This window comes from Sceloporus occidentalis, unplaced genomic scaffold (assembly GCF_023333645.1).
Source record: "Sceloporus occidentalis isolate IW3139 unplaced genomic scaffold, rSceOcc1.0.p SCAF_146, whole genome shotgun sequence".
Lineage (NCBI taxonomy): Eukaryota > Metazoa > Chordata > Lepidosauria > Squamata > Phrynosomatidae > Sceloporus > Sceloporus occidentalis.
In genome coordinates, this window is record NW_028317126.1 from 1 (window position 1) to 10,000 (window position 10,000).

Sequence of the window (10,000 nt, forward strand, 5' to 3'; positions counted from 1 at the left end):
TATATACACACACATATATATACAATATACATATATACACACACATATATATATATATATACATATATACACACACATATATATACATATATACACACATATATATACATATATACACACATATATATATATATATATACACATATATATATATCAACAGAGATCTTCAGATCAAGGAGGCCATCTCGAGATGGCTTACAGAGAACATTCGACTAGCTCACTCAAGCAGCAGGCAAGTAATCTCATCCCACAAGAGCTATGTCTCCTGAAGAAATATATGTAAGGCAGCTACCCGGTCTTCCTTCGATACATTTGTCCAGCATTACTGACTAGATATCTTCTCCTCCTCTGTGTCGTTTTCCTGGCGCAGGATTCGCCAGTCAGTGGCCTCTTAAGTATTCCCCTCCCATTGGTTATCTTGCTATAGCCCATCTGTACTGCTACTACATGCCAGGCAAAACAGGAATTTTATACTCACCGTAAATTCTTTTTTCTTTAATATAGTGGCAGTACATGTTTCCCTCCCTTATGTTGTCTACTATTAAAGATATTTTGCAAGCATAATTGTATTCTTGGTAAGTACAATTAAGTACAAGTAAGTACTGGCTGTGTTTGGTCCGGTGTGCTCTTATGGGTAAGGAGGAGGAATTAGGGAAGGGGGAGGGTTTGTATTTCAGATCCCTGTCCCTAAGGAAGAACAACACCCATCTGTACTGCCACTATATTAAGGAAAACAATTTACGGTATAAAAAAACAGTATAAAATTCCTGTAAAAATGTTCTGTATTGATGTTAAGGGGTTAAAGGCATCAGGGGCAGCATAGGAAACAGGAATTATTCAAATTGACTTACAAGTGACAGCACAACCAGAAGGAATGTTTAAAAATCATCCTCTGTTTTGTTTTAGGTTTGTATCTCGTTTGATGATGGATGATGGATGATTGATTGGCATCACTGGGCGCTCTATGAACTGCCAACCTACAAGAGGAAAATGCACTACAGACATGTAAATATCAGAAAGATAACCTAGGCATCTGGCTGCTTGATATCAGGAGGTACTGAATTTTTTCAGTGAATGCTGCTTCTACTGCAGGGAGAAAATACATGAAGGTAACCCAGAGTGGATCAAAAATATGATATTTTTCTATGTGTATAAAACAACTGTGTACCTGGTATGTGTCCCATAGTCTAATAGTACAGCGCAAGGGCAGCTCCCTCATAAGAAGGTTGTTCATCCAGCGGAAGGCAAACTGTAGGTACTCCACGTCATACTTCTGAAAATGACAGTGAACCTGATCTGATGAAGGGCAGAGAAAGATTAAAATGCAGAACAATACTACAATGGGGAAAAAAACATAGTTAATAGTTAGCCGAAGAATACAGCATCTATAGCCAAACAGCATGTGGATAACAATCTCCTATGGAAAATATACTAACGGTCAAGTGTCCCAATACTTTTGTCCATAGATGCCACTGTTCTGCTATTTTAACAGCAGTGCTATTTTACACCTAAAGGACCAGAACAATTTTTGTGTTTTTGACACCTTCCTAGAGCATTCCTCTCATTTAGTATACAGCCACAGAGTACAGGTATTTAACCCCTTCAATCCCGGAGAAATTTTGCCATTTTTGCGCTATGTCGGTTCAGCGATGATTCTCTTTTACTGTGAATAGTGTACCCATATAAACTATATATTGTTTTTTCAAGGAGAGATAGAGCTTTCTTTTGATACCATAGTTGGATGATTAGCTGAAAATTTAGAATTAGAAATTTAGTAAAAAGTAGCAAGAATTAGAAAAAAAAATCTGTTTTTTTCATTTTCCCTCTGAATCCTCACAAAATTAGGTAAAAAGACAGACAATTCCATCCAGATTTATCCATTTAGGTGTCCTGTAGATGTCGATGTGCCCAAAGTGCCCGTTCCCCGGCCGCCTAAGTTGATCGCGGCCGGCCGGCAGTTTTGCTCTAAAGTCCCCGTTTTTGGCAGGTCAAGTTGCTTGAGAAACCCTGGAAGTCAATGAGGTCGGATTTGCCGGCCGCATCCGACCCTCGCTCCATCGAAGTCGGCATGCCTTGCCGGATTTTCCCCGGTGGTGACGTGGAACTCCGTCCCGGTTCGCCAGGGACGTCAGGCACCCTCCGCCGGATATATAGGGAAGCTGCTGCTTGTTCCAGAGAGCCGGCTCCCAACGACCTCGCGAAGCCCAGCCCGGGTGCCGGCCAGGTCCCGGCCCCGGCCGGTAGACCTCCGAAGGTCCCGCCCTGGGCTCCACGGACCTCGTGACGCCCGGCCCGGGTGCCGCACCGGCGGTCCAACCCGCCCAAGTCCCGGGCCGGGTCCCGGGAAGAGCACCATGGGGCAGACCCCCGAGGGTCCCGCCAGGGGCTCCCCGGACCTCGGGGTGCTCAGCCCGGGTGCAGCACCGGCGGTCCAACCCGCCCAAGTCCCGGACCGGGTCCCGGGAAGAGCACCATGGGGCAGACCCCCCGAGGGTCCCGCCAGGGGCTCCCCGGACCTCGGGACGCTCAGCCCGGGTGCAGCACCGGCGGTCCAACGCGCCCAAGTCCCGGGCCGGGTCCCGGGAAGAGCACCATGGGGGCAGACCCCCGAGGGTCCCGCCAGGGGCTCCCCCGGACCTCGGGGTGCCCGGCCCCGGGTGCCGCACCGGCGTTCCAACCCGCCCAAGTCCCGGGCCGGGTCCCGGGAAGAGCACCTAAGGCAGACCCCCGAGGGTCCCCGCCAGGGGCTCCCCGGACCTCGGGGTGCTCAGCCCGGGTGCAGCACCGGCGGTCCAACCCGCCCAAGTCCCGGGCCGGGTCCCGGGAAGAGCACCATGGGGCAGACCCCCGAGGGTCCCGCCAGGGGCTCCCCGGACCTCGGGGTGCCCGGCCCGGGTGCCGCACCGGCGGTCCAACCCGCCCAAGTCCCGGGAAGAGCACCATGGGGCAGACCCCCCGAGGGTCCCGCCAGGGGCTCCCCGGACCTCGGGACGCTCAGCCCGGGTGCAGCAACCGGCGTTCCAACCCGCCCAAGTCCCGGGCCGGGTCCCGGGAAGAGCACCTAAGGCAGACCCCCGAGGGTCCCGCCAGGGGCTCCCCGGACCTCGGGGACGCTCAGCCGGGGTGCAGCACCGGCGTTCCAACCCGCCCAAGTCCCGGGCCGTGTCCCGGGAAGCCCACCTTGGGGCAGACCTCCGAGGGTCCCGCCAGGGGCTCCCCGGACCTCGGGAGGCCCAGCCCGGGTGCCGCACCGGCGGTCCTACCTGCCCAAGTCCCGGGCCGTGTCCCGGGAAGCCCACCTTGTGGCAGACCTCCGAGGGTCCCGCCAGGGGCTCCCCGGACCTCGGGAGGCCCGACCCGGCCCCGGTCCCGGCCGCGGCTCCCGGCCCGGCCCCGGCTCCCGTGAACCTGCCGCCGGGTAGACCTCCGAGGGTCCCGCCAGGAGCTCCCCGGACCTGGGGCCGCCCAGCCCGGTTGCCGCACCGGCGGTCCTACCCGGCCCCGGCCGCGGCTCCCGGCCCGGCCCCGGCTCCCGTGAACCTGCCGCCGGGTAGACGGCTGAGGGTTCCGCCCGGGGCACCCCGGACCTCGGGACGCCCAGCCCGTGTGCCGCACTGTCGGTCCTACCCGTTCCCGGCAGCCCAAGTTGCTCGCTGCCGGCTGGCGTTTTCGCTCTAAGTCCCCATTTCTGGCAGGCCAAGTTGCTTGAAAAGCCCTGGAAGTCTATGAGAACGGATTTGCCGGCCGCATCCGACCCTCGCTCCATCGAAGTCGGCCTGCCTGGCCGGGTTTTCCCGGTGGTGTCGCGGAACTCCCTTCCCGGTTCGCCAGGGTCCTCAGGCACCCTCCGCCGGATATATAGGTGAGCGGTCGGCGTCGACCGCCACGACCAGGACAACGACCGATCTGGTGCCCCGCGCCGGGCCGGGGAAGGCAACCCTCGCTCAGGCGGTCCCCGGTGGGCCCCCTGGTGCAGGCGAGCGGCCCGCCTCCCCGCGCACTTCCCGGCGCGGACCCCCGGGCCCCACCGCGGCCCGGCCCTTGGCCCCGAGGCCTCTCCCCCGGGCCGGGGAGAGCCGCCCCGGGCGCCGGACCCCCCTCGCAGGCGACTGAGTTTGCTCGGCCCCGGACTCCCAGCGGCCCGAAGCCGCGGCCGGTTGGGGGCTACCCGCGGGCGCTCCACGTCCCACCCCGGGTTCCCCCCTACCTAGTTGATCCTGCCAGTAGCATATGCTTGTCTCAAAGATTAAGCCATGCACGTGTAAGTACACACGGCCGGTACAGTGAAACTGCGAATGGCTCATTAAATCAGTTATGGTTCCTTTGATCGCTCCATCTGTTACTTGGATAACTGTGGTAATTCTAGAGCTAATACATGCCGACGAGCGCTGACCCCCAGGGATGCGTGCATTTATCAGACCAAAACCAATCCGGCGGGCTCGCCCCCGCCGGCCGCTTTGGTGACTCTAGATAACCTCGGGCCGATCGCACGTCCCCCGTGACGGCGACGATACATTCGGATGTCTGCCCTATCAACTTTCGATGGTACTTTCTGTGCCTACCATGGTGACCACGGGTAACGGGGAATCAGGGTTCGATTCCGGAGAGGGAGCCTGAGAAACGGCTACCACATCCAAGGAAGGCAGCAGGCGCGCAAATTACCCACTCCCGACTCGGGGAGGTAGTGACGAAAAATAACAATACAGGACTCTTTCGAGGCCCTGTAATTGGAATGAGTACACTTTAAATCCTTTAACGAGGATCTATTGGAGGGCAAGTCTGGTGCCAGCAGCCGCGGTAATTCCAGCTCCAATCAGGGCTGGGCGTCGGCTGCTCACTGTGGAGTTGGGAGGCGAGGGGAGAGGAGGTGGTTTTGTGTTGCTGGTGGAACTTGGTTTCTTTTTATTACTTTCGGTGCTGGACGTTTGCTACCCCCGGGGAAGGTAACTGCCTCCCCGGGGTCCCATCATGGCCTCCACCCTCATTGAGGAGTGGAGGGGCCGCATTTCCATAATCACGGAGAAACTGGTCTACACGGAGGACGGCATCCTACTCCCATCCCGGGAGACTGCAGGAACCGTATGCAGGGCTGTGCGTCGGAACATGGAGGCGCTCGAGGCATACACCACGGCCTTGAGCGCCAAAATAGCCATGCTCAAGAAGGGAGTCGGTCTGCCCCACCATCTGAGGGTCGACCCGACTTCCCTCCTGTTGCTGGGGGCCCTCCATCTACGGGCCCTCGCCCTCAGGGACGCCGGGGCCAGGGCCTTGGAGACCGCCGAGGCGAGTGTGAATACGAACCCTGAAGATGAGGAGGCGGTGGAACAGGGCCCTTCCTATGCCCAAAAGGCTAAGGTGGGGCTCCCAGTACCTGCGGAGTCAGACGGGGAACCCCTCAGGCAGGCCCTGGCTAACCTCCAACAAGAGTTGCGTTCCCTGGGGGAGGAGAAGGAGGAGGTTGCCGGACAGCTGAAAGAGCTCCGGCAGCAGAGCAACAGGGTGGGGAGTCGTCATCGCGGCCCCATACGGAGCGATCGTCTCCCTGAAAGAGAAAGAAGCGGAGTTGGCGAGACGCACAGCCCAGAACCGTGACCGCGTGCGTTTCCTGCAGGAGAAGCTGCGGGAGCAGGAGGTGGAGGAGTCGGGGGTACCACCGACCCCGGAGGACCCGGAACCGGTGGCGCCTACATCACCACCGCCACCGCCACCACCACAGTACGACGGGACCCAGGAGAAGTCCGCTATACGAAGGCCGCTGATTTTTTCAATGGAGGAATTGGACGAGGAGGAGGACATTAAGATCCAAGCTGCGCCACGGAGGCGGAAAAAGAAGACCACCAGGAGCAGGCCCGCTATCCAATCGTCTGGGGAGGAGAGCGTCGGGGATACCCCCCCCATCATGTCCGAGGAGGAGTTCCCATCCCTCCCGGCCCGGGTCCCCGACGCTGCTGCCGAGGATCCGAGAGCGGGCCCTTCCCCTCGGAGGGCCAGGGACACTATCCCCGCCGGTCTGCGTTTGGCCGGTGAGCCCCGGGGACCTTGTGTGAGTACCTTCCCGATGTACCTGTCGGTATGTCCCCTGTTGTTGTCATGTCCCCTGTTGTCCCCCACCCCCAGTGTGTGTTCCCTCTGTAGTACGTTCACGTTCCCCTGTCTGTCTCCGTCCGTCTTCCGTGGCCCCCGTCGGGGCGCGGGTTTTGTCACCCCCGCGGCCGGCTGCGGCACCGGCGACCGCTTCGGCGGCCGCCGGGGCGGCTGCTGCTGCCGCGGGATCCGTGCCGGCGCTCCCGGCGGCGTGCCCGCCTCCTTGTCCCTCCAGAGGGATCGGCGGTTCTGTGGCCGCTCCCCCCGTTGTAGTTGGTCCCATCCACCCTGTGGTGGTGGACCTAGTTGTCCCGGCTGCTCCTGCGGCTTCGGTGTCCCCGGAGGTGCCGTCCTCCGTGTACGGGGCCGCCGCTAACCGGGCTGCCCTCCCCCTGTCCAGACTACTCCGGGCGGAGGAATCGCCCGGAGTGCAGCTAAAAGAAGCTGCCGTTGCGAGTGGGGCTGCCGCTACCTGGGCGGCCCGCCCTCTGTCCCCACTACTCCGGGCGGAGGACTCGCCTGGAGGGCAGCCAGAGGCGGCTGTTGTTGTGAGCGGGGCCGCCGCTACCCGGGTGGCCCGCTCCCTGTCCAAACTACCCCGGACAGATGATAATCTGTCCGGAGTTTTGCCGGGCGCCGCGGCCGAAACCGCGGCGGTTACAATGGAGGCAGTGCCGGGTGCGGCTGCGGTCCTCGCCGGGGTCACTCCGGCAGCGGTGCCGGTGACCCCCGGGGCTCCCGCAGCCGTGATGCCGGTTGCTGGCTCCGCCCCCGTCGCGGCACAGGCCGCGCCCCCCCGGTAATCTTAAAGTCGCACCGCACACCACACATTCTGTATGCCAGGGGACCGCGGGACCACCCGCGATGGCCCCTATAGTCAGGGTGGGGAAGAACCCTGGGGGGCAGAACCCCGGGAGGTCGGCGGTGGCCCGGGCTGCGGGGGCGGCCGCTGCGGTCAGGGCTCCTGCTCCGGCCGAAGGGGGGACTCCCACCGGGGTGACACCTTCCCCCGCCGTGACACAGGGGGTCGCTGCGGTGGCCGCGGTACCCGCCGATGGGTCCACGGGCGGGCATGGTAGCGGGGCCACGGGGGGGTCCACAGTGCCCATAGTGCCCACTCCAACGGTGGCTCCAGGTGCGACACCCGCAACCGCTAACGCCTGGGCGGCGGGTCCCCCGAAGGTTCAGGTGCCACCACCAGGCAGGCGGGCTACGGGACTCCCAGCAGGGCAACCCATGCGGAGAAGGAACGTGGTCCGCCTGCTGCACGTAGCGGAGGGATCCGTGCCCGATAGGAAGCGGGTGGTAGGGGCCCTGAAGGACCTGGGCTTTGCGGTCGCGGACTTTTTCGCCATCATCCACGTTAGCGGCACCCCTGAGTATGACATCAGTTTCATGTCCCCGAGGGGTCTGGAGAGGTTCTGGACCCTTTGGGAGGGGGTGCCAAAGTCCGGCGACAGCCTATGGGCCCGGTTCAATGTCCAGGCCATATCGCGCCAGGAGGTCCGCAAGGTGAACTTCCTGGTGCGGAATGAGTCCATACCCGTCGCGGACATACTGGTGTGGGCCCGCAGATACGGGGAGGTCTTGACCACCCCGGTCAAGACTCTCTGTGAGGACGGGATCTGGAACGGCGGCTGGACGGTCAACATCCGTCTGAAGGAGGTACGGGGTCTCCTACAGCACATGCCCAACTCCTTCTTCATCGGGACTGACCGGGTATCGTGCTTCTATCCCGGTCAGCCCCGGGTGTGCCACAAGTGTGGCTCGCCCCGGCATTTCAGCATAGGGTGTGATGTCACCAAGTGCACCCTATGCGGTGTTGTAGGACACTCCAAGCAGGAGTGCACTACTATCCGTTGCAACCTGTGCGGGGTGTTGGGTCATTCCTACAGAGCGTGTCCTGAAGCCCAGCACAACTTGGACAGTATCTGGGAAGGAGAGGGCGAATTCGCAGAGGAAGACCCGCGGCCAGTTGTGGGGGGCGCTCGGGACAAGGCTCTACCCGACGCCCCAGGTACCTCCTCCGGCACCGACCCCGTAAGTAACATCATTGACCCGTTGCCTGTCCGTCCAAAACAACGAATGTCTCACCCCATTTCTGTCTGTACTCCTTCCACAGGCATCACCACACGATCGGCGTCAGGACCCCGAGCCGCAACCACGCGGGATGAGTCGGGGTGGACGACTGTCGGTCCGAGGAAGGAGACCCCAACTCAGGAGGCAGCTCGGAGAGGTCCGGTAAGATCCTCCGCCTCTGCTAAGACCCCTTCCCGGGGGGATCCACCCTCCACACTAGAGGGGGAGAAAGTCCCTTCGGGACGGGGGAGCTCCGGGGCCCCGAAACCCAAATCCATCGTTGTCGCTGCCGCAAAATCATCAGCGGCGGCGGCCGTCGCTGAAACCGCTATCGGCAAGACGTGCGGGGACATACCAGTCCAGAACAGGTTTAGTGCCCTGATGGACTGGGGTACCCGCATGGAAGTCGAGGAGGCGGCAGAGGCGACGGCGGTAGTGGCGACAGTGGCGGGGGAGGGTGGAAGGGCCGCGGAAGCTCGAGGACACCTGGCAGAGGTGGAGGATAGCGAGTTGGTAGAGGTGCCGATTCCGGAGGAGGACGCCTTGCCCGCGGGGCTCTCCGCGAAAAGGTACCCCTCAGACTCGGACGGTGAGAACGTACGGAAAAAGGGAAAGTCTCCTCATTCTCATCACCCTTGATGGCGACTCTCCCCATACTATCCTTAGCCACTCATAACGTGGCTAGTATTAAGACGTGCAGGGCCCGATTTATAGCCTATGATAACTGGCACAGGGAGAACTACCATATAATCTTTGTCCAGGAAACCCGCCTGGACTCCCTGGGGGCCCTGCATGCAGCTAAACGCGACTGGAGATGGGGGCACTCCTTTTTTTCACTAGCCACGGAGGGCTACGGGGGAGTTGCCATCCTGTTCCAGGGTGTGGACATAACGTTCAATAGGGTGATTGAGATAACGAAGGGTAGGTGCGTAGTTCTTGATGTGTCGGTAGGCAGGCAGCCTCTCCGTCTGATTAATATCTATGCCCCCCAGACCAAGTGGGAGAGGAAGCGTCTGTTTAACGAGATAGAGCCTTTCCTCTACACGTCCCGGCATATTGTCTTTGCTGGTGATTTTAATACCGTTACTAGGACCAAAGACAGGAAAGGTGGCAAAGACAAACCGGGATACGACGCTTTGGCCCTTACTAGAATAGTCAGGCAGGCAGGCTTGGTAGATGTGCATATTAAGCACAACCCAGACCTCACAGGTTACACATATCAGCGAGGTAATTGCCAGAGTAGGATAGATAGGATTTATGTTAAGGAGTCTCTTCCGGTGACGGCACTTGTGCTTAAACCGGTGGAGTTCTCCGATCACCTTATTCTTACCTGTCTGTTAAATGTCTCGCAGGCTCCGTTAAGAGGTAAAGGGATTTGGCGACTTAATTCTGACATCTTGACAGAAGGCTGGGTTCAGCAGGCTTTCGAGAACTTCTTTCATGACCAGGTCACCGTTGCGGAATTCTGCACGACGAAGTCTGAGTGGTGGGAGATGGTGAAGGTAAGAACCCGTGCCTTATTTCGCTCTCTTTCTCAGAACATCCAGTCCTCAAAGTACAGGACTTATCTCGGGCTCCTGTGCAAGTTAGACTGTCTGGTGTCGCAACGAGGTGATCCCGGGGACATCTCTAGGGTCAAATCCATGATGAGGACGTTCCAGTATGACAGGTATGCCTCCTTGCTCAAGGAAAGGGATCATGGGGCTTACCACTCACCCGATCCTTTTCTTAGTTGCAAAAGGAAGGAGTCTGCTAAGATCATTACCTGTCTGCGGAACACCCTCGGTGTCCTGGAGGAAACTCCTCGGGGGATACAGAGGGTTGTCCGCGATTACTA

The 10,000-nt window shown here is 59.4% G+C and overlaps 1 protein-coding gene and 1 pseudogene across 1 annotated transcript in view; one reads left to right on the top strand and one right to left on the bottom strand.

Moving 5' to 3' along the window:
- Positions 1 to 1,168: 1,168 nt before the first annotated feature.
- LOC149280811 (TBC1 domain family member 22B-like) overlaps positions 1,169 to 10,000 on the bottom strand; it is a gene marked incomplete at its 3' end in the record, with an annotated part of 79,339 nt that continues 70,507 nt past the window's right edge. The window contains exon 8 of the mRNA XM_089500070.1: positions 1,169 to 1,296. Within this exon, the coding sequence (XP_089356196.1) occupies positions 1,169 to 1,296 (128 nt within the window). The remainder of the gene's footprint in view (positions 1,297 to 10,000) is intronic.
- LOC149280812 (18S ribosomal RNA) lies at positions 4,208 to 4,821 on the top strand (annotated as a pseudogene; the record flags this gene model as incomplete).